Source organism: Aulostomus chinensis, chromosome 17 (genome assembly GCF_037954235.1).
Source record: "Aulostomus chinensis isolate RoL2024-O1b breed Wild chromosome 17, RoL_Achi_v1.0, whole genome shotgun sequence".
NCBI lineage: Eukaryota > Metazoa > Chordata > Actinopteri > Syngnathiformes > Aulostomidae > Aulostomus > Aulostomus chinensis.
In genome coordinates, this window is record NC_141336.1 from 10,619,805 (window position 1) to 10,643,883 (window position 24,079).

A 24,079-nucleotide genomic window follows, 5' to 3' on the forward strand; every position below is an offset into this window, starting at 1 on the left:
TGGCTGGCACAGAAGTCCAATAACTGAACACCACTCGGGTTCAGGTAGGGCCTGCTATTTCCCCTAATCACACCCCTCCAGGTCATGCTGTCATTGCTCACGTGAGCATTGAAGTCCCCCAGCAGGACAATGGAGTCCCCATTCGGGGCGCCATCTAGCACCCTTCCAAAATCCAAAAAGGCTGGGTACTCTGAACTGGTGTTCGGCGCATAAATGCAGACAAGTGTCTCCAGCTACGTGTCAAGGTGAAGCTGACTATGTCTACCCGGCAATGCTGATCTTCCACCAGCTCCGGCTCCTTTCCCACCAGAGAGCTGATATTCCATGTCGGGCAAAATGCCTCCAACAGCATAGCTCCTAGTGTCCTTAAGGCACTCCAACCCCTCCACTACGATAAGGTGACGGAACCAGGAGTGTTTGTGTATATGTATGTATGTATGTATTTATGTGTGTACACACACACACACACACACACACACACACACACACACACACGCACACACACACATACATACACACATATAGATATAGATATATTTCTCTTTACTTAGCTGATTGGTTCTTGCCATAATATGAATTAATAAACAGTTGTCAAACAGGGCTAAACAGTTGTCAAACAGGGCTGTCAGCTGTGTACCAACCTGACTTCTGCACAACACAACTGATGGACCCAACCGCATTAAGAAGGCAAGAAATTCTCCAAATGAACCCTGACAAAGGAAAACCATTTCAGGTGACGACATCATGAAGCTCATTGAGAAAAGGCCAAGGGTTTGCAGCGCTGTTAGCAAAGGAAAGGGTGGCTACTTTGAGGAATCTAACATGTAAAACATTTACATCTATTTAACAATACTTTCTTTGCTATGTAAGTCCATATATGTTGCTTCATATATTTTATATCTCCAGTATGTAGCTACAATGTAGAAAGTAGTAAAAATAAAGAAAAAACAGAATGAACATAGAATTCTATATATTTGAAAATATAAAATCCACAATGTGGATTTAACAGTTTTTCCATTTAGTCAAAGGTGAGTACAGCTTCTTCTTCTCATTATTATTGTTATTATTATTATTATTATTATTATTATTAGTAGTAGTAGTAGTAGTAGTAGTAGTAGTAGTAGTAGTAGTAGTAGTAGTAGAGCATTGGAATAGGAGTGAAATATTGAATTAAATATTAAGATTAGGAATTCATCAAACGTCAAAAGAGTTCTTTTATTTTGAAGGAATCCCCGGAAATTGCTGTTCCGCGTAGTATTCTTACTTCATTGAGGAAATACGGAGGAGCGACGATTTGGTTGACTGTGTGAGCCGACAGGACCAGGTGGTGCCTGCCACTGCTGTCTTCTGGAGTCTACCTGTCCTTTTCTAACTTCTCAACCGGCGAAAAAAAAAAACACTTAACATGGACCCGCAAGTTGACCTTCAGCAACGAGGTTAGTAACTTTTATCTCGTTTAAATGTGGTCATAGGCAGTGACGTTACTGTTTTGAAGCAGCAACAAGCTGCTACTGAATTAACCCCTGATTACCGTTTGTATGAGTGATTATTCCTAGATTATGCAGCTTTCACTAAAAACAACAACAAAAAAACTTTTTTGTTCATTTTTTTGTTTTGTTTCTTCATTTCCATTAACAGCTGAAAGCAATGCGGCTGAACCTGCAGACCCTCCCCCAAGGATGACAAGACAGCAGACCCTCACCTTGATATCAATGGCATCTGTCAACTTCAGTTCAATGATCTGTTACTCAATATTAGGACCATTTTTCCCGAATGAGGTAAGCTAAATTGAGGGTTGAAGCTCCTCCTTAACTTAATAAAGGGATTTAACTTTGTTTTTAGACCATAAAAACTTAAATCAGAGGAGTTAAATAAAAACATTTTTGTCCAGCTCATCACACTAAGGGGTTTCTATCGCTACAGTCTGCTCTTGTATGACCAGGGCAAAGATTTCGTTCATATTTTTGATTCACTTTTATGATATTAGGCCAGGTACTGTAAATTACTTTAACTTAATAGCAGATCTGTTATCGTATTTTATATCAGCTTACAGGTCATGTAAAAAGTGGAGACAGCTTTGCTGGGGTCAAATACTCATTGAGTCATATATTTTTCACAGATGGAAACATTGAAATGGAAAGTATTAAGTGCACACAACAAGCAATTCTGTGACTTTTCACACTACTGTACCTGTACATTTTGTCATTTTATCAGATAATGCTTCAAAAAACATAAGAAAATGTCCTAATGTTTTCGGAAATGTATATATTATATGTGTAAATATTATATATATTTTCCCTCCCCTTAGGGGACAAGGATATATGCCCCTATTATAGGTTTATATTTCAACATGAAATAGAACTTTTGACATATAGAAGTAATGATGTTTATTTTGAAACATAAAATAGAACACCTGACTGATAGAAGTTATGATGCTACACCTGATGAGTCCCATCAGAGCAATGACACTCCAATAATTAATTAGATCAACTAATGCATATATGTCACATTATGGACAGCATCAAAATGATGCCTTTTGAACTGAAGAATAGTGTTAATGTCTTGAGATGAGCCCCCAAAGTTAAGACAGCTTTTGAAACATGATAGCAGATATTTAAGTGTCATGTTGTTTCAGGGATACATGTGATCATGTGATACACAGCAATAAGCTTCCTCAAATGATGTGGTGAATGACTCTGTTATAGGCAGCGGAGAGAAGGTCTCACCTAAGGTCAACCTGTGTCATGAGTAACTAGAGGGCACTCAGACAATGCATACCTCCACCAAAGCCAATTTAAAACAATCACTTGTAGCTCCACAACCATTTGGTGCTATGACTAATCTGTTCCAATTTAATGGATTCTTCCTTCACCAAATCATACAGCCTCACCAAGTTTGGTGAAAAATGACCAGCATACACTGGAAATACAAAAAAACCCCAAAACTTTATTCAAGCCATTTCAAAAACTAACAGGTTCTTTCTAGGCCCATGCCCCACCCACCATGTTTTTAAGAAAATAGGTTGTAAAGTTTTTTTATAATCCTGCCAGCAAATACAAAAACACGCACACTAAACATTACCACCTGAACAGAGTGACAAAGATTAGTGAATTATGAGTATGGCATGTTATTAATCAATCATCAGAGGCAATTACAAGGAAGATATGAATATCAAATGTTTAACTTTTGTTTGTCATTCAGTGTGACTTTGATGTCGTCATAGCGCACCATAAGGTCATTCTTCTTCTGAATACATGGCATTAATTTTTCTACACAGGCAGTAAAAAAAGGAGCAAGTCAGACTGTTGTTGGCCTCATATTTGGCTGCTACGCTGTCTGCAATTTGATTGGCTCATTGATACTGGGAAAATATGTGAGTATGTCTTTACTGTATAATGCTGTTCAAAGTGCAGGTGGCCGTGCTGATGTTTTCCTACTCATTTAATTGTGTTTGTATCAGATTGTCCAGATTGGGGCAAAGTTCATGCTTGTTACTGGACTTTTTGTGTCATCAGGCTGCACTATTCTCTTCGGGTAAGTGTTGGTCCTTTGTGCTGTGTGAATACAGAAAATAATGCCTTTTCATAGCTGCCATTTTAACAAGAAGTACACACAGGTGTAGTGAATGACTCTTAATGTTGGTGTCTTCCATACGGAGCCTTAGTTAATTTGATTAGTAACACCTCTATTTACCTATTTAACTTTAAAATTGCCTTTAGTCACATAACAAGAAACTCATGTAATACTATTAATAATAGTATTGTAGGTATTTTTATTTATAAATGCGCAACAATGAATTCACAACTGCAGTCATTTGACAAATTTAATCATGCTTACTGAACAGAAGCTCTGGCTTTCTGAATGTTTCAACTGCAGCATCCCAGTACTCCTTTTTGCCTTGCAAAAATATTTTTATTTGATTATGCATTCAGGTGAAAGTGCACAATTTTTGTCTCCCCTTTCTGAAATTGACCATAATTCCAATAACACAGATGACAGTTGTAAATGTATGCACCAGTGGCAGTACTACGGAGACTTAACAATTCACTTTTTTCTCAAAACAGTTAACTTGCTAATTAGCTTTTACTAGCTTGCAACCTTGCTCGCTATCTGGCTTGTTACCTAGCTTGTTAACCAGGAAGCTAATGTTGGCTGCCACAGAAAGTACCTCTATTAGTGTTCAGAAATGCAGACAAAAACACAGAACATTTTCCACAGTGACAATACTATCATATAATTCAAGAGAACACAATATGTGCTGAAGCTACTAGAAATATTTGACAAAAATACGACATGTCTGCCCTCAGTCTCCAACAAGTAAAAGCTACACCAGCTGTTAATCATGTCCTCACCTTGGTTGATTTCTTGTTTGGACTTTATCCTTTATATAAATGCCAAGCTTTTCTTTTATCCAGAACTTCCACTTACGTTATTTTGATTTGATGCATCCAGTTAGATTTTGTGGCCATATTCCCAGTTGCCACTCATGTTGTCCACATGTTGCCACTACATGTGCACAAGTGGGGGAATGTTGCCACAAAAACAATTTTTAAAAACTCTATACTGTATACCATGAATTGTGTGAACATATTTGATGAGGTTTCAATATGGAGATTATTCAGGGTTTCATGTAAAAAATTGCTCACAATCGCTTTTACTTTATGCTGTATTTGTACATATTCTCAAGTATCTGATGAAGACACTCATTATTACACTAACGTTTTCCTTGAACATGTAGTGCTGCATTTCGACTCAATCCCCTTTGCACACTCCTGCTGTAATTTCTCAACCTAATCTAAATCTATCCTTTTATGTCTGTAAATATTTGGGGGAAAATTACAAGCTGTTTGAGGAAATTAATGAGAAGTGAAACTATATATCTGAGCTATTAGGACATGCAAAGAGAAGTTAGAAAGTACAAAGGACCAATACATTTTTGGCCAATTTATTGACGTTTTTGACAAAACAAATGGGTTAAGTTAATCTTGAAAAGCCTTGTATGTCATTTGGCAACTGTCCTGGCTGCTTCCAAAGAACCTATGCTAACATGTTGTCTATCATTTTGTCTTCCACTGTTTGTCTGAATGTACAGAACTGCTGTAGAAACTGCCTCAGTCTGTATCTGTTTCAAAATCTCTATTTGACTCCTGATTGACAATGATTGGTTCTCTTTTCGCAGACTGCTTGACCGGGCTCCATCAGGACCTGCTTTCATTACTCTGTGCTTTGTAGTAAGGTCCATCGATGCTGTAGGCTTTGCCGGTGCGATGACCTCCTCCTTTTCCTTGACAGCAAAAATATTTCCGAACAATGTGGCGACTGTGTTGGTGAGTCTATACAACCCTTGTCTGCCTGGTATGTTGTTTAGATATTAGAATCACGAGCATACAAAAAAATGCATTATAGTTTGTTTTGTATGTTGCATTCCCCCAGTGCCATGGAAAATATCAGCTATTATACACAGAAGGGGGATGAGGGGGGATGTAAAATGACCCCTTGCATACCCTAAAAACGGAGAGAGCATGCGGGTCAGATGTGGGTTACTTCGTTGCCTGCCTAACTCAACGATCCCTTGTCAGACTGATGCTTGTATGAGTTAGACTCTTTGGGTCTGAATGTCAGAAACCTGTGGAGCAGAATCTATAACAAATGTATTATGGTAGACATGAAAGCAATTGTGAGGAAGACTAGAGTGAAGAGCATACTGTGAGTGAGGAGATTTAACAGCACCGATCACTGCTGCTTCTACAGCTGCTACAAGTGTATAATTCCAGGTGAAATTAGCACTGGCAGACCTTTGTATTCTGAAAAGTAAGCATTATTTAAATGTCCACTCCAAGAACAGGTATACACCTACACATTTGTATCCTGCCTAACAGCAATTCTGTAACATTCAATACAACAACTGCGTTTTCAACTAGAAAGCCCTTGAAGAGCACGAAGGGATGAGCGAGGCCTTTTGCATGTCTTAAGTGTGTTGCTTCTCTGTAGAGGGTGTTGAAACCTGATAATATCTGGATTTAGCATGAAAGGTCAGGCTAATACGTGCAATGCAAACAGGTGGCGGTATAGAAATCTGCCGCAAATTTAACAGGTTCTTCCTTGGTCCATTCTACATGCCTCCACCATGTCTGGTGAAAGTCGGTCACGTAATTCTTTGTGTAATCTTTGTGTAACAGTCAAATAATCATACTGATCACATAACCTCCTTGGGGGTGTTAATAGGCCCAGATCTTATGAAAATCCTGCTGTAGTCCTAGAAAAAGTAGCCATACTTTATACTTGGGATGGATACAGCAGCAGCAGAGCTTGGAGCAAAAAAAAAACAAAAAAAAAGCCCCTGCACTGTTACTTGTTATAGCTATTATAGACTATAATGTTCTCTTTTATATTCTGCACAATGCTCATTGTTTGTTCTTCATGGATTTCTGATGGTAAAAATTTCCAAGGGGTCATGTGGTTCATACCTGCTTGCAGTATGTTGTGGAGACATAAGAAAGCATGTTAAAGGGGAATTTACAAAAAGATTTATTAAATGAATGATATAGAATTGTAGAATCAGAAATGTCACAGCTAAAGTGCCTTGTAACAGTGTCCTCATCAGCATTGAGGACTATGTTGCAACTCACCTTTCACTGTGACATTTCTGATTCTACAGTTGCATTTTATTCAGTTCAAATAGTTCAAATATCTTTTTGTAAATACACAGTTTAGGTGCCTTGCAACAATGTCCTCAATGCTGATTATTATCAGATTGCTTGCCTCTGTATATTCAGTGTGCTGTTTATGTAAATGCTTATTTTCTCTCTCTTCAGGGTAGTTTGGAGATTTTCACAGGGCTTGGTCTCATTCTGGGGCCACCAGTCGGAGGATGGTTCTACCAGTCATTCGGATATGAAGTCCCTTTTATGCTTCTTGGATGTTTGCTCTTGATAATGGTTCCTTTCAACATCTACATATTACCAACCATCGGTAGCAGTTTGAATATTACAGCTAATTGTAACCATTTGTGTTTCCCTCAGAGAGTAATGGTAAGCTACAGTATGTGTGACGCTTTTCTCCTCACAGATGCAGATCCCTCAAAGGATTCATTCTTTCGGCTTCTCACTCATGTGAAAATATTATTGATCTGCTATGTGATATTCACTCTAAGTGCAGGTCTGGGCTTCTTAGATGCCACTTTGTCCCTCCATGCTATTGAGAAGGTACTTTGGTTTGTCCCAAAAAAATGAACTTATTTTTGAGAATCGATGAAGAATGACAGCATTTTTCCTCCCTATTATACCCAGTTTAATCTCTCGGCCGGCTATGTAGGACTCATCATGCTTGGTTTGTCGTTGCCATATTGTCTGGGATCACCACTGATGGGCTATTTCACAGATAAATATCCTGTGAGTATGAAGCGAACAAAATCATTTAGAGGTTAGTTTTTGAATAGATAATTTTAGTCTGAACAAGTTAGTCTCAGATTCAGCATATACGGTAATTATGATTTCACTTTTTCATCATCTTGTCTTGTAATACCACTCTGTTTTTCCAGAGACAACAGTGAGTCGCTGTATAGCGAAAGAACTATAGAGAGGCACATGAATTAGTCCTAAAACTCAGTAATAAGTTCGCATATTTGAATATTTGGTTCCCTTGTCTCATAGTCAATGGACTTTTGATGAAGTGTCTGAAATAACTCAAACGCTTCTCTCTACAGCAGTCAATACGTCAGTAAGTACGATACATGGCAATTTCAAAGTGTCGTGGGTGTCTCCAAAATACTGGTTGCAATCACAAGGCTAAATGGGACGACGGAGGTTTTTGTGGACAATTGCCACAATGCTGTGTCTCTGGTGTTGTCCATTTACATTACAATGTTAGCTTTGTACTTCTAATGGTTGCATTTTTTCCCCAAGTCATATAATTGGTGGTCATGAAGATTATCTTGCCGAACAAAACTTGTAATTTTCACAAACTTTTGTGTGCTACAGAACTTTTTTTTTTTTTTGCTAGTCCCCAAAACTCAATATAAGAAATCTCATTGGCTTTTAGTTGAGGGGACAATGGCAATGCTAAAATTAGATGCTGACTTCCTGGGGTGACCATGTCCAAGTGTCCTTGAGCTAAATACCGAAACCCCTAATGAGTATGTTGGCACCTTGCATGACCGACTCCACCATCAGTGTGTGAATGGGTGAATGAGATAACACTATAAAGTGCTTTAATTTCTGTGCAGGCACTTGTAAAGATGCTATACTGTATAGGAATTGGTCCTTTTGCCTCTTATCTGGGGCCTGTCACTCAGGGGTGGAGGTGGGGATGGGGATAGACATACAATGTAGGCAGCAGCCATTTAGACAAGCTGACTGCCACCAAAAGCAAATTTTTTCTGCGGCAATCTTTTACTTGCAGTCATGAACACACTAGCAATCAAGCTTGTGTCAGTAGCTGGGGATTCAAACGTAAATCATCTGGTAAATGTTGAAATTCACTCTCAGATCATGTGAAGGAATTTCATCATTTTCTTTAGTTAGCATGTTTCTGATATTGTGGAAGACACCCCGGTTTTCCGGAAATATGCTGCCCCCAATAATGAAGCACTAGCTTGTTCAGATGGGACACAAATTGCACCTTTTTAAATGTGAGTTAAAGTGTATCTTAAGTATTTTATATAAAATCCTACAATGGTTTTTGTTTATTAGGCCACAAGGAGTTGGTTTATGGTGACAGGAGGCATCGCGACCGCCTTTGGCTTTTTTTTGCTCGGTCCCGTCCCTTTTCTCCACATCCCGAGGTGAGCTTGCATTAGAGGTAACTAATGTAATCGTTCTTGATTTTACAAAGCATGTGCATTCTCTTCTAAAATATCGATCCTATGAGTAACTTAAACATCCGTCAATATGGAGCAAATTAGGATAGGAAAAAAGGGATACAGCTGGCCTGGCTAATCCATGGATGTGTTAAAAGAACTGGATACAGCATTGGAGGCAGGACCTAATTCATTCCCATGACAGCTGGTCAGTGGCACATAAAGCAAAAAGGTTTGGATTGCGGGTTTGAGGGATCTGATTTTGCATTTTTTTATGCATCTCACAGGAGAATGAAGCGAGTGGATGAGTCTTCAAAGCTCTGGCTTATCTCTTCAAGATTTTGATGTTGGATAAAATGATTTAATTTCACACCTCTTCTAGACTTTTAAAATGTTACTGGACCAGAGGGTTCAAATTGTATTAATTCAACAAGTCAATTTGCAGGGGTTATGAAGCTGACACAAATGAGTCTGCCGTCTCACACATGCGGCAATGGATGTCAATTAGAAAATATTATTTTCAGCCCCAATGCATTACATAACAGAAGCCTAACTTATAATTACATAGTTTCACTACCAAATAAAAATGGACCCTGAAAGACTAGCACTCCTCCAGTAACCAGATATCATTATACATCCGAAGGCTTACCAGGATCTGTGATATCTTGTATGTTTCAATTGAACTAAAAAAAAAAAATTGAAATAACAACAAGTGGTTTCATGGAGTTCATTACCATGTTTTTTCTTGGCTGGAAGTCTTGATGTCTCTGAAACTCCTTTAAACTGTGTTCACATAATTTGGTTTGGGCAGTAAAGCAGCCTAGTCAGAGAGGAAGTATTTAGCCTCCTTGCTGTAATCCCCAATCAGAGGCGTCATGGATTTCTGACATAAACAATTTTAGCACTTCCTCACCATTTGGCCATTGTCACATGTGGTGTCACATGTTTGAGATTTATAGAACACATTGTTCATGGTAATAATCTGTATTTTTCCTATGTTTTTGTCATGCGCAGTCAGCTTTGGTTGCTGGTTCTCATGCTCGGTGTAATTGGGTTTTCTCTGGGCATGACTGCTATCCCCACATTTCCTGAGATCATCACATGTGCATAGTGAGTGGTTTCACATGTTATGTCAGCATATTCCTGACTTTAATTAGGGAAATATACAATTCAGGATTAAACCTCTTATTTATATTCTTCTCTGTAGTGAAGAAGGATTTGAGGAGGGGCTAAGTACTCTCGGAATGGTGTCTGGATTATTTGGAGCAGTTTGGTCCATGGGGTAGGTCCTGTTGGCCCTAAAATCATATAATAATCTAATGTGTTAGTTATCATTGTTCTGACTGCCCACCCTTTTATGTTTCTAAAATAAAATCTGTTTTTCAAGGATGTTTTATGGCCCAATTGTGGGTGGCCTTATCACACAGCATCTGAGCTTTGAGTGGGCTGCTGCAATCCAAGGAGGTCTGGCCTTTCTGGCTGTAAGTATCAGTTGTTGGAGCATTTGTGGTCAATGTGCGGGAAGGACTTAAAAAAAAAATTCCATTCTCTGACACTTTTGTCTTCTCATGATTTGAAAGATCCCATTTCATACCATCATGCACTGAAGTATATGTTAGAGACAGGGCGGATTTTCTGTTGTATTATGTTGCCTCTGTGGCAAGGAAAGCACATTACTGTGAATCGGGCTGGTTTACAGTCATTTTAAGGAGGGAGAAATGATTGCTAAAATTATGAAGGGGATCATGCTTTACAAAGAGAGTGGCATGGTGGCGCAGTGCTCGAGCATGGGATCTTTCTGTCTGGAGTCTGCATGTTCTCCCTGTGTCTGTATGGGTTCTCTCTGGGTACTCCAGCTTCAGCCTACAGTCCAAAGAGGGGACTAGGTTAATTGGACTAGTGACCTGTCCAGGGTGAACCCTGCCTCTCACCCGAAGGCTGCTGGAATAGGCCCCAGCCCTCCCATGACCCTTAACAGGACAAGTGGTAGAATGGATGGATGGATGGATGGATGGATGGATGCTTTATAAAGAGACAGGAGCATGTAATTGATGTTTCATGGTGCGTCGGCAAAACTCTCAACTCCTTTGTATCATACTGTCCTCAGGCTTTTCTACTAGCAGTCTATTACGCCTATCAAGGAACACAAAAACAAAGGTAATCACTAACAACTAATCGATATATTCACACACACACACACACACATACATATATATATATATATATATATATATATATATATATATATAATAACATGTTCCATTTCTGCCAAATAACTGGATCTTTAATTTGGATTATAATAAAGTCAGTCATATATGTATGTGTATATATATGTATGTATGTATGTATATATATATATGTATGTATGTATATGTATGTATATATGTATATGTATGTATATATATGTGTGTGTGTGTGTATATATGTATGTATATATATATATATATATATATATATATATATATATGTGTATATATATGTATCATGACTAACCCTTTGACTTTATAATAATCCAAATTAAAGATCCAATAATTTGGCAGAAATGGAACATGCTATCATTAACTTAGTATGACCCCTTTTATCTACAGCTCACCAAAAAAAAAAAAAAAGCCACAACAAAAAAAAGTGATAGTGGTAAATTTAAGCTCATAGTAAACTACAAAACCCCTAAAAAAGTTAGTCAGAAGTGCTGATGGATTTGATCAGACTGAAGCTGTCTGCTGTGGTGATCAAAATGACCATCCCTTCAAGAAATTCCAAGGATGCAGAGGACAAGTAACCAGAAGAGGCAACCTGCTTCTCGCCTCCGTTATTGTGATTCACGAGAGATTGATAGATAATGTAAGATGAGGAATGGGAGCGACCTGTCAAGGGAAGAGTTTTTGTTTTCATGAGACATAGCTATCAGACTATACCACATTGCTACCATGCTTTCACACAATTTAAGCGGACGGGAAAGAAATAAGAGAACAAAAAGAAAGAGGGGGTGGGCTTTGGTTGTGTCCAGACCCGCAAAGCTGTTGCTTTTATAAGCCCCCTCCCCCTCCGCCGGGCAACTGGTGAACCTGTGTTAAGTCATCTCCTTTTAATGCCACAGCACTCACATCGTCTCACATTGAATTGGATGGTTAGTTTCTCGTACTACATTTTAATGGAAGGCAAACAAATTAGTTAACCTGGATCAAGAGAATTTTTTGATTCAGTTGCTGGCTCCCACTATGGTGCAGTGAGAAGTTTGATAGGCCACCCTCATGAATCCTGCAGGCCTCCAGAAATCCATCAATGGGAGGGGTGAGGCGATGGGTTGTAATCTGTAACTTCACCACTAGATGTCACTGGATATCACCACACACTAGTCCTTTTAACATCTTTAATATCAAATTTGTTTGTGTGTTGAAACATCTCATTTACTGTGCATATTCTATAGTACTTAGAGAGATTTAGACATGCGTTTCCCAGAACATTCTGTGTTTACCAATGTATTTTTTTTTTATTGAAGGGTTCCAGAAGACAGGACTAGACAGAATGATGAAAGCACTCCTCTCCTGAATGAATGAAACCCTCAGCTGTGTGTAGAAGGAAGCCACGCCGAACACACTGATTTAAATGATTCAGCTACCTGTGGATATTAGCCTCAAGAATGACACAAGTTTATTATTATTAATTGCTTTGTTACTTTTAATTGACAAAATCTTTCACTACAGGGATTCTAATGATTTTTACTTGACTAATGGAAATAATTTGTTGCTTCCTGTCATTGAATGGTTTTTGTAAAATTTGTCCAAGTTGTGCATTTGAATTACAAGAGTTGGACTGTCATTTCATACTGTGCAGTAAGTTTCAAGGGGGACGTTTTTATGAAGGAAAAATTTGATGTCAATGAACACACACACACACACACACACACTACATATACCAAGACATTCTCAATCCCAAATTGTTCTTTAGTTCTGTAACTCATTTGTATTAATGTCATGCTTTCTACATCACAAGACCTTGATTTCAGCACAAAGGGACACATGTCAGGAGGAGCAGGCTTGTATTCACAAAGCATCAGAGCTAAAACAAGTTTAAAGTGAGTTGCTTTAGGAGGAAGACTTTAAAATAGTCGATACCTCAGTCCTAATCTGGACTCCTACATTTCTCATTTAAGAGTATTTCTCAAAGCATTTGAGAGCTAATAGCAGCTCCTAAATCTGTAAAAAGTTACTGAAGGTGTAGAAAAGAACTCCTAAATCACTGAGACCAAATCTCAGAGTCCCAGGATTGCTGCTGCTGTCAATCTGCCCCACAAGCACGGTAACATTTCAGATGCGTTTACATTTTTTTTTAAGTATGAATTTCCAGTGATATTTAATCCAAAGATTGAATTCTGTAATGTTTTGCTTATCTTTTGACAACGACTTTGTTCCGTAGAAACGTGTGAAAAGCTCCCGCATGATAAACAACCTTGCAGTGGAGAGCTTTAGAGCTACTTTCCAGTGCAATGTTTTGATGTCGCTGGATGATGACGTTGACTGTTTGGTTCGTGTTTTCAACACCCACTGCGCAGCCATCCTAGATGACGTAGCGCTTCTCGCTCTGCCCGCCCCACAAATTCATCTCCCTGGATGAATGAGGAGATCTGTGCGCTCAGACGTAAACGCCGCAGAGCAGAGAGAGACTGGAAAGCGTCCAATCTGGAAGTCCATAGACTGTACAACAAAGACCTCACGTCTGAGTTCAATAAGCTGGTTGAAACGGCCAGGACTGCTTATTTTGCTAATGTCATCTCCTCTAGCATGAATAACCCCAGAGTGTTATTTAACACCTTGACCACAATTGTTGCTCCTCCTCTTCCACCTGTACCCGTGTTTTCAAATGATGATCGTAACACCTTTCTTTTGTATTTTGTAGACAAGGTTGCAGATGTAAGAGCCACCATCACCCCTTCCCCCTCTCCCCGGTCCCTAGTCCAGTTGCTTTACCATCATTGAGCAGCTTTTCACCTGTCTCTCTTGAAGAGCTTCTAGAGGTAGTTAGCTCCATGGAGACCTCTTCAAGCCCCCTGGACATTCTCCCCACCTCCTTGCCGAAGCAAGTCATCTTGTCTGTTGCCCCTTGCCTGGTCACCATCATGAACAGTTCCCTGGTCACAGGTGTGGTGGCAGCAAAACTATCCCAAAATGTCTGTTTTTAAACTCAAATGTTTCTGGACTACTGAGTATACAGCTGTATAAAGAAGATTCATATCACTTAAAAGTTTATACACAAACATTTTTGGACAGTTTTGCAGTTTTACCAGTTGGCCAACAGTGTCGCTGTTAGCTTCTAGCTAAATGTATGTCATTGGCTTTTTCTGCACTCTGGAATCATAGAGAAGCGATGCAGTGGGGAAAATCTCTGGATGAAAAGACAAAATTAAAATTTGTGCAAGAGGGAAAACTTTTGTGTCCAGCTGAGTTCTCCTGGAGCCTCACACCTGTTACCAACCATGGTTGAAATCTATTGTAGTTAATGATTCAAATGCTGCTTATGTTTAATGAAATAAAATACAGCTGTGTAAAGGCTGCAGACAAAAAAAACTGAAAAATATAGCCTACTTGATTAGCCCCTGTATCATGTGTTTTGAGTGACACTGTTAAAATCTTTATTTGTACTTGATAGCATGACTCCTCTTTTTGCAGTCGTTCTTGAATCCCCTTTCATCTCGTCACTGTGGTCATAGAAACCAAGCTTGTTCCTGACAAAAAGACATCATCTCTTTCTCACATTTCCGTAGAAAAATGTTGGTCTCATTTGCTTTGTGAACAGGTTTTAAGAAAAAAAAAACCCTCTAAGCTTGGAATGTTTAGCGTCTTTCAGGAGAACTTAGTTCTGATTAAATGTTTTGTGAATACGGGCCTAAATTAATAGCATGGTACGAAATAGGTGATAACGAGTCTCACATTCTATTTGATCTGAACAATTATTTTTAATGTATCGCGTTTCTTTCTGAGTGAACAATTTAAAGACAAAGCATCTTTGACTTTTTGCACTGAGTTGAATAAAAAAAATTTAAATACGTACATGAAAAATAGTTCTCTTAAATTTGTTTTGACCATCCCTGAGCGCACATCCAAGTTAAAATGAGCTATTATGTAATGCACTCCCTCACCTGTGACAGATTAAATGCATCTTTTGCAATAGTCCACATTTCTTCCTGCTCCTTTGCCTTCTACCTTTTCCCTCCCCATCCCCTCCTCCTCCTCTGTTCTTCCTCCTTTTTCTGCCTCTTTTTCATTTCTTCCCCCCTGTCTTTTGTTATTATTGCAGCATTTTCAGTTATCACTTTTTAAGGTAAGCTCCTAAAAAGAGAGACAGAGACCACATATAATTTAGCATATTTCCATATGGCAAAAAATTATGGCAAAAACACTTTAACAATGAAATGTATTTGATTTGCAATGCAAAATCTACTGATAAAGTCTATGCATCAATTATCCCAACAATCATTCATCCACTTGAAATCACACTTGTCGTGTGCACCCCTTATAAAATGAGCAAAATATTAGTGATCAGTAGTACAGAGGTGGGGGCTGAATGACAAAAAATACTAAGTTAATTCAATGTTACTTATTGTATGATAATTGGGGGAAAATCTCATCTACGGCTGAATCAAGACCTCACCTAAGGGAATTAACAGGGATTTGTTGCTCACCTTTCCACCTTTCAGTTATTTAAGGTGCGGGTAATGGTCTGGAAGCTGCCTCCTGAAATCAACATCATTTCATTAAAATTATAGAGTGGTAACAATTCAATGTTATTATTCACATTTGTCATTCTAATATAGGCTAGAACAGCAGTAATATTTAAAACTTCAGGACAGGAGATATTTACGTGACATAGTTCTTGTGTCACTTCATCCGGATTCATCTTTTGTGTGATTTTCTGTGCCTGGAGCCTCTTGGTTCTTCTTCTCTCTCTGGCAGATGGAAGGTGTTCCTGAAAATTAGGATTGTATTGAATTCTTTCAAAACTGATGTTTGCTGAAATACCCTTACCGGGTAAATCTAAAAGGCCACAATGTACAGCGAGTAAACAGAGAGTACAGATCAAAATGCTTACTCTGCCAGCGTCGGAGAGCAAGCTCTTGCTGGTGTGAGTGATGCCCAGTTTTACTACAAAGTAGAAACATGGAAGTAAAAAAAGTTTTTCAAATAAATAAACAGAAACAGCTGTTGCACACAGGAAAACATAGATGTAATGTAGCAGCATACAAATTCTACAAACCATCTGAAATACCTGAAGACCGTGGAAGTGTTTCCTAAAAATGGTTGAAAAGAAAAGATTTGGGTAATCTAATATTCAATCAGCTTATTTCAAAGTATCTTGCCAAGTAGTAAGGGTGAGTATTTACAAGAACTGAATCCAGTCGCTCTTTTACGGACTGCATCGTTAATGCGAGACTTGTTGCTTGGATGAACTGATTTGTGGCTGATGAAGCCATCATTTCTTGACACACTGGTGGTTCTAGTGTGTTATTGACAGCTTTGCTGTCTGCGGAGGCAGATTTTTGGCTGAGCGCCTCCAGCTGTGAAGCTGTGTGAGGACAGCAGGACATGGTTTTGGATCAGCATGTATTTCAGAGGATGTTATCACTACTGAATGAGAAAAAAGGGTCAAATAAGTGGAATAACAGTCTACTTCATGCAGTTATTGAAGAAAGTGCTGGTGCACTGAAAACAAAATGTCGGACACCTAACCAAGCAAATTACTAACCTTTGAGGTCATACAGGTAAATATATAGAGGCTGTTTTTTACCACAGGCACAGAAAGCTACCATGTTCTCATGAGGGTGGAAGGCGATGCCAGTAAGACTGGTGTAGTAATTAAGCTTGGAATAAACTGCCACTTGGTCACCTGAGAGGAGAGCAACAGAGCTTTATGCAGAATGCTGCAAAAACTTTTGACAGACTTTTTAATTTTTGGAACAAAATATGATCCTCACCAGTTTCAGTGTTCCAGACGTAGGCCATTCCATCCTCACTACCAGAAAAGATGAAGCTCCCACATGGTGTGAAAGTGCTATAGATCCTGTCCCTGTAGTTTTTGGCTCCGATGTACTTCTTCACAGCTAAACTGAGAGGATAAGTGGTAGAGGTTTTATATATTTATATATACATACATACAGTATATATATATATATATATATATATATATATATATATATATATATATATATATATATATATATATATATATATATATATATACTGTATATGTATGTATGTATGTGTGTGTGTGTGTGTGTGAGTGTGTAGATAGATAGATAGATGGATATGGATATTTATAGTCAAGTCCAAATTTATTCATACCCCTGGCAAATTGTATCCTAAAGTTACTTTTATGCACTGAGCAAGTTTTTTTCTTGATTGGAAATGACACAGGCGTCTGATGTACGATGTACAAGAGGCATCATTGTGGAAAAAAAATATTTATCAGCTTTTATTTACACAAAATCCCAATCGCCTAGAGCACCAAATTGGCTAGGGACAGCCCTGATTGATCTGTTGACTTTCTTCATCTGCAGGATGTTTTACGAAGTCACCCCAAAACCCAACTTGCGTCAGTTTTTGTTTTCCGTGTATAAATTCAACCGTGATTCAGTTTTCAGTTTTGTGGAGAAGACTTCTTGTTTTTGATGGAGTTTATTAAAACAGTGGAAACTAACGTGAATGACATCGTCACCAACAAGGTGTGCTTATAAGATTATACAACTATAAGGAGGCCTTTACATTGAACAGGAGAGGAGTCTGTGTCTCTGTCAGAAACTGCAAGACCTTCTCAGAGCGGAGCAAACAGGTGAGGGAGGAGAGGAGAGGCAGACAGATCACTAATCAATCATGGATGCCGTCGTCCTCTTGGACTGATTAAAAGAATAAAAATGCCAAAACCTGAGTGTCCGCACAAATAAAGTCTCTGTGTGTTAAATATTGCAGAGTGGAACATCATGCTGTGTTCAGACAGTCTTCTGTCCTTAGTTTGACAGAGAGGGTCGTGTCGAGAGAGGAACCCTGGACCCGTGAGAGATCATGTGAGTTTGATTATTTTAGTAGAAACAACAGACACAAATCTCACGAGAGTTGCGCAAATAAAGAGTTACCTTATAGACAGACTGATAAAAAAAAGAAAATCATATTGTGGTGCCAGTGTTTTAATGTGGCAGGCCATGAATAAGAGACTATTTTCTGAGCCACAGAGAGTCACTGAAACACTGATCACTGACCTGTTGTGATGGAAAAAGTACTCAGATCCTTTACTTACGTAAAGGCATTAATACCACAATATAAAAATACCTAATTACAATTAAAAATACTACATGCAATTGTTCCCTTTAAAACAAATATCACTGTTTTTATTGTTTTTGTTGTACTTTAATGGCTCTCTTATTGGTGTTTTTTCATTGCTAAATACAGACATGCAAACTCATGAGGAGAAAATGGTGGCATGTTGTGAACCAATCCCCTGTGGGACCCTGTTTGTACTTCAGTAAAAAGTAAAGTAAAAACAGTAAAAAGTAAAAGTACAGTAAAAGTCAAGTTACTTTACTTATTACTTTTACATGAGCATTTCATTCTTGTCCATTTAAGAGACTTGTATTATTTTCTCTTTTGTACCATACCATTGCTCTGAAATTAAGCAAAAGTAACGTAATTTAAAAAAAAAACTGTAGAATTTGCAATACTTCTTGTTCGATTACTCGATTAATTGCCCGAATAATCAATAGATTACATGATTACAAAAAGAATAAACAGTTGCAGTTCTAGTGTTTTCAGCCAATGGAGCAGGGAACTTAAATGGCACCATGAAAAAAAGAGCAATACATCAAGATTCTCAACAACAACATCAAGCAGTCGGCAGAGCAACTTGGCCTTGGGCATCAGTGAACATTTTAGCGCAACAACAACCCAAAACACACTGCAAAAGTGGTGAAGAAATGGGTGGCGAACAAAAACATGAACGTTTCACAGTGGCCCAGCCAGAGTCCTGACTTGAATCCAACTGAGAATCTGTGGAGGCAGCAAAAGATCAGGGTGATGGCAAGGAGACCCTCAAACCTGAAAGAGTTGGAGCTCAAAGATGAATGGGCAAAAATACCATTGGAGACGTGCAAAAAGCTGGTCAGAAAATATTGGAAGAGTTTGATTGCTGGACATGCCACTTCTTATTCAAATGTAAATAAAAGCTGAAAAATAAATTTTTCCACAGTGATGCCTCTTGTACACCGTTTTATCTTCTCAGAAAATTATATATATAAAATATATATTACATATATATAAAATATTTTATTTTGGAGTTATTCCAAGAAATTCTTTTGTTAGGGTGTGATATGGGAGTTAATTTATTATTATTGAATATACAAACACTGATTAATTTCCTCTGATTACTACAATTTATGCATTTTCTTGCCTTATCAAATCCATTTTTCTCAGGGTGCTGTCTTTAGCATGGATTAACAGGCTCCGCCCGTTCGGATGGAGCTGCAGCTTGTTGATGGGTACATCACTCAGGTCACACTCTATAATTTTCTGTTAAGGCACAACATTATTTTAATTATCACTGGAGCAGCACAAGCCGAAGCATTTTGTTGTGTGGCAGAATATCTAAATAAGTTTCCCACCTCAGAACACAGTTTGACTAATCTGTAGTACACTGAATGGCAAATTTGAGTAGATGATCTGAACTATCTGTCGAATGTCAACTGAGAGTTTTTGTCTTTTAACCTCTAGCTGCCTGATTTCTGACATAATTTGTTTACCCACTCAGACAATTGAGCAGTGGACCATCGGTGACCACTGTTCAGTCGAAGACAGCCAGTGAGCTGTGAGGCATTCTAGCTACTGTGTGTCAGCTAGCATAGCAAGTGGTAAAGCACGCTAGCTATCCCAGCAAGCCTAGCCACTGGTGAGTCACGCTTAGGCTAGAATTCATTTGGATCATCATGGAATATCCTGTGTATCTACTGTCTGGCTCTGTATCTGGTTTTAGGCTGTTCCCAAAAACAATTCCATGTGGAAAATGAGAGGAATGGAATCAAGAAGGATAAGTTAATGGAGAGTGTAAACCTCAATTAAATTAAGCTCCTTCAGTTATTTCTAGATATGCTGGCCAGAGTGGTAAAAGGACCACAACAAGATGCCAAGAGGTAGGTGGGGGGATAACACAGCAGCACATGACTGCTGTGGATCTGGTCTATCCTAGGTGGATAGAACCTGGTCACGCAAGGTTTGGCATGCTGGCTGCGGTCACCGCCCACGGACCACTGCTGACAGTAATACCACATTATCAAATATTGAACTGCTAAAGCTGAAATCAGAATTTACCTCCACGATACACCAGTTATGACATAGCTGATAAAAACGTGTCTTATTCACTGAAGTCTTCCATGCAATGATTACACCCAAGTTGTCTGCTGAGAACATTCTCTTTCCTGAAGTTAAAGTAACAAGATAGAAGAAAATAATGAGCACTTAAGTCAGTTTATGAGAGTTGTGGATGGCTGTGAGCTTAACTCAGCCAGGGTCTACAAAAGGGCTCATAGACATACAGACGGTATATAAAAACAGAGTACCTTCAGAGTCAAAACAAAGCGTGTTGATGAAGCTCTTGTGACCCTCAAACTCCTGCAGCAGCTGGCCATACTGACTCTCAACATCAAGCCTCCACACTTGGACCAGGCCATTGTAGCCCCCTGTCACCACCAGGTTCTGGGCTGTGGGGTGGTACTGAGCACAGTACACAAACCTTGAGGAAGTGAGAAGCTTTTGGGCTCGTCCCAGGAGCTTCTCAACATTCCACTCTCTGAATGACAACAAGGCATAAAAAAAGTGAATTGAAAAACTCACCATAATGGTGCAACAACAACTGCTGTTACAGAACATCTGTCATCAGCAGAAAAAATTGGTATACTGCTACTGTATATCATTCTCTGTTGTTAATCTGTATTTACTATTTTACTAAAAAAAGAAGCTTACTTGACAGTTCCGTCAGAGGACGCAGACAAAAGACGCCGATCGTCTCTGGACCAGCAGAGATCACTGACAATTTTAAGATGGCCACTGAAGGAAAATAAGACTTTGCCAGAGGGGATCTCATACACTGGAACAGCCAAATGGACATGTTAGTGTTTATACAGTGGATTTTTTTCAACTTTCCATATGCTGGGAAGTTGTAATTGACCTGGGGTCAATCTCAACTGCAAATGAGTTAGCTGGAGCAGAAGGGGCTTTACAGATGAGATGTTGCTTACCAACAACGGGGAAAGCATCTCTGTCAGCACAAGCAGCAGCTAGTAATGTCCCAGCATGAGAGAAGGTAACGGTGAAACAACCCATCTGACCACCATGGAGTGCCAGCACGGGCTTGTCAGGTATATGACAGACCTTTAAAAGACAAGATTTGTAGGCCCGATAACTGGAGCAAACATTTAAGGCGACGTCAGTGCTTGACAGTGCCAGTCAGATTAGATATGGGACAGGAATAGCAAAAGTGCTCTCTGCTCTCTCTTTGAAAACTAACACATTATACACAGCAAATTTTGTGCTGATGCAGTTCAGCCCACCAAAACTTTGTCAAGGTTACTCCATTAACCTGTCCAGGCAACCTGCTCCATCTCAACACTGGGGGCTTGGTATCCAGAGGCTGTGCCATGCCTGTCTTGCTGACTTCATCCTGCAGTTCACTGTAAGAGGTGCTGTCCTCCTCCTCCTCCTCCTCCTCCTTTACTGGCATTGTGGGACGAATACGTGGGTCCAACTTTAGAATAAACAGGCACAACAATACACAAGTGGTCAGATTCAACATCTATCTGTGTTTCTAACATTAAAGTCTATGTATGAGGTGATCAAAGCAGTCAGACATTACAGTCAGAAGGTGACAACTTGAGATTAAACTGATCAAATACAGAAGATGGCAGTTGAAGATCAAACAGATTAAAGACAGAAGATGACGGTTTGAGAGCAAAACAGAATAAAGTCCGATCAAAGTGAGAACTCCACAACAATTAACACTGCAGTTGATACAGCTTTTAGAATTTGCTTCTGTACATTTCTCAGTTCACAGTTTACTTTCCCAAAGTACCTCTGCAAGTATTGACTACATACCTTATAAAAAACAACAATAACGACACATACATAACTGCGTTTGAGGTTCTTTTTTCTGATTTTGTTTTGTGGTGCTTTTTGTTTCATATCACTTGTAGTAACAGCCGTAATGGCACATTTGTACAAATGATTATGCTCCATTATTTCCTGTTTCCTACATTATCAGTTACTTATGTTCTCTTGATCAAAATGTATTCTACCAGCTCTCTGTTGTTGAATAGTCTTGACGTGTGTTCACACCAAAAGCGACGCAAATTTTTCTAATTTTTACCTATGTGGAGAGATGAATAGATGCGAATTCGCGTGTGTACTCGCCAGGCGGCGCAAATGACATGAATAACGCGACACGAATTCCACAGTTCATAGCCTGAGATTATAACTGTGTCATTCGTATCGGCAAAATGGTGCGGCAAATGTCAAAATCGGTCAATTCTACTTTGTTACTCTTCCTCCATATGCCTTATGTTTTTGTCATTCCTGGTCAGTGACCTTGACATTTGACCTATGACCACAAAATACCACTTTAGTTCATCCTTAAGACTAAGTGGACATTGAACAAGAAAAATATTCAAAGAGGTGTTACTTGGATATTCTGTGGACGTATGATCGTGTTGACGGACAACCTGAAAATCATCAAAAATGTCACAGAAAAACAAAAGGAACTAATCAGCAGGGACTAACTTACACGCTCCGGGAGTTTGATGCCTTTCACCGTCACATAAAGGGTGGACGGGTATTTCTTTCGGGGGTACTTCCTCCACCACTCCACCACCTCAATTATGGGTTCCGTTGTTGCTACTTTTGGAGGGTAGAAGAGCTGGAGGCAAAGTTTACTGTCAATGTCGATGAGCTCAAACTAAAAGATCCAGGGAAAGACATTAAAAAAGCATTAAACCAAGAACATGTATTTATATTTGGGTGATATTTCAAGGCCAAATCTAGAGAAAACCTTGAGGAATCCCCAGGCGATCTTTCGGAATCCTTCCTTGTGCTTGTCAACATCCACCTGGGTTCTTGCTTTCCTCAAACTTGGAAAATCCAGGATCTTTATCAAACATTGAAATAAAACTAATTACTAGCCAGTAAAGCAGAATTGTCTGCAAAGTTGAACATGTCTAGATGAAATATTTCTTACTTCAAAGAAGAGAATGACTCTGGGGCTTTTTGAATTTTGCTGGAGAAAATAGCCGAAGCGTTCGTTAAAGATGACCTGCTCTTGCCATTCTGGAATGATGGATTTGTTCTTCTTGAAGTCAAAAGGCTGAGTCATGAGGGGCAGAATGTGATCCACGTTGTCTTGCCCATAAAGTGAGGAACCTGGGCGAAGGCTGTACAAAAAAAAAAAAAACCCAATGACACAATAAAGCAAATGATTGTGTTTACAGAAAGGGTTTATCAAATTATGCTCCCCAACAAAGTTAAAAACACAATAAAAGCTGTGCATTAAACACAAAAGTGACGTGCAGTAATGCTGCTGTCTGATTGCATCAATTCTCACCTGTGTTCCTTCCTCACATACTGGCCCGTGATGTCATCCACTGCATGGATCTTCACCACCGGGTTGAAGATGTGAGTGTCAGTTTTGAGGTGATCTGTTCCGTGTATGTGCACTCCTAATACAAGATCATCAGATACTGTTCTCCGGGGCCTTCCTACTTTATCTTCACCCTCTTTTTTAACAACTGATAATTGGAAAATGAAATCATTCACATATTTTGTGGACCTTTGTAAATTATTGACAGATCACGTAACATTATGACACAGTTCTTGAAAACTTACTGTACCTCTCGGCATTCTTAGGAATTAAAATGTTTCATTCTGAGTACACACTAAACCAAGGCAGGAGGCTGTACTCGAAAGCCAATTCTGCTGTTAATGTTGCCAAGTTCGTGCTTAGTTAAGGTTATTATGTTTCCACGGTGACGCATTCGAAACGGTCGCTGGAAGCAACCATATCAGTCAGTTGGGGAGATTAGCGAATGATCGGCGGACATCGCGGAGTGCCTCCCCCCCCCTCCCCGGAAACAAGTATTCAAATTGTAGACTCAAAAAACAAATAATAATAATAACAATGATCTTAAAAATACCCCCCCCCCCCATGGTTCATAGTGGTTTGGTCCGGCTGCTCAGTCAGTGAGTCAAACTTCTGTCGCGCGTG

General features: G+C 39.1%; 2 protein-coding genes across 7 annotated transcripts; one reads left to right on the plus strand and one right to left on the minus strand.

Moving 5' to 3' along the window:
- Positions 1–1,282: 1,282 nt before the first annotated feature.
- On the plus strand, positions 1,283–14,955 carry slc18b1 (solute carrier family 18 member B1). Of its 3 annotated transcripts, XM_086181589.1 has the most exons (14): positions 1,283–1,436; positions 1,639–1,778; positions 3,278–3,373; positions 3,461–3,534; positions 5,180–5,327; positions 6,816–6,972; positions 7,069–7,205; positions 7,290–7,391; positions 8,691–8,782; positions 9,812–9,907; positions 10,005–10,079; positions 10,185–10,278; positions 10,905–10,954; positions 12,297–14,831. In XM_086181589.1, the coding sequence occupies exons 1-14, from the start codon at positions 1,406–1,408 to the stop codon at positions 12,352–12,354; spliced, it is 1,350 nt and encodes a 449-aa protein (XP_086037715.1). In that variant the 5' UTR covers positions 1,283–1,405; the 3' UTR covers positions 12,355–14,831. The 3 variants fall into 3 exon arrangements, with proteins under 3 accessions (XP_086037715.1, XP_086037713.1, XP_086037716.1); XM_086181587.1 differs by having other exon boundaries at positions 6,816–7,205; positions 12,297–14,833; XM_086181590.1 differs by lacking the exons at positions 6,816–6,972; positions 7,069–7,205 and having other exon boundaries at positions 12,297–14,955.
- LOC147246254 (jouberin-like) lies at positions 14,067–23,825 on the minus strand. Of its 4 annotated transcripts, none has more exons than XM_086181585.1 (19): positions 23,701–23,810; positions 23,420–23,603; positions 23,057–23,249; positions 22,871–22,966; positions 22,607–22,777; positions 21,410–21,574; positions 21,069–21,201; positions 20,794–20,917; positions 20,391–20,620; positions 20,143–20,249; positions 19,229–19,347; positions 16,767–16,897; positions 16,538–16,678; positions 16,176–16,357; positions 16,049–16,082; positions 15,884–15,936; positions 15,656–15,760; positions 15,477–15,528; positions 14,067–15,123 (listed from the first exon to the last, which is right to left on the minus strand). In XM_086181585.1, the coding sequence occupies exons 3-18, from the start codon at positions 23,189–23,191 to the stop codon at positions 15,496–15,498; spliced, it is 1,959 nt and encodes a 652-aa protein (XP_086037711.1). In that variant the 5' UTR covers positions 23,192–23,249; positions 23,420–23,603; positions 23,701–23,810; the 3' UTR covers positions 14,067–15,123; positions 15,477–15,495. The 4 variants fall into 4 exon arrangements, 3 of the variants coding, with proteins under 3 accessions (XP_086037711.1, XP_086037712.1, XP_086037710.1); XM_086181584.1 differs by having other exon boundaries at positions 14,077–15,123; positions 23,706–23,825; XM_086181586.1 differs by lacking the exons at positions 16,049–16,082; positions 16,176–16,357 and having other exon boundaries at positions 14,076–15,123; positions 16,580–16,678; positions 23,706–23,825.
- Positions 23,826–24,079: the final 254 nt, after the last annotated feature.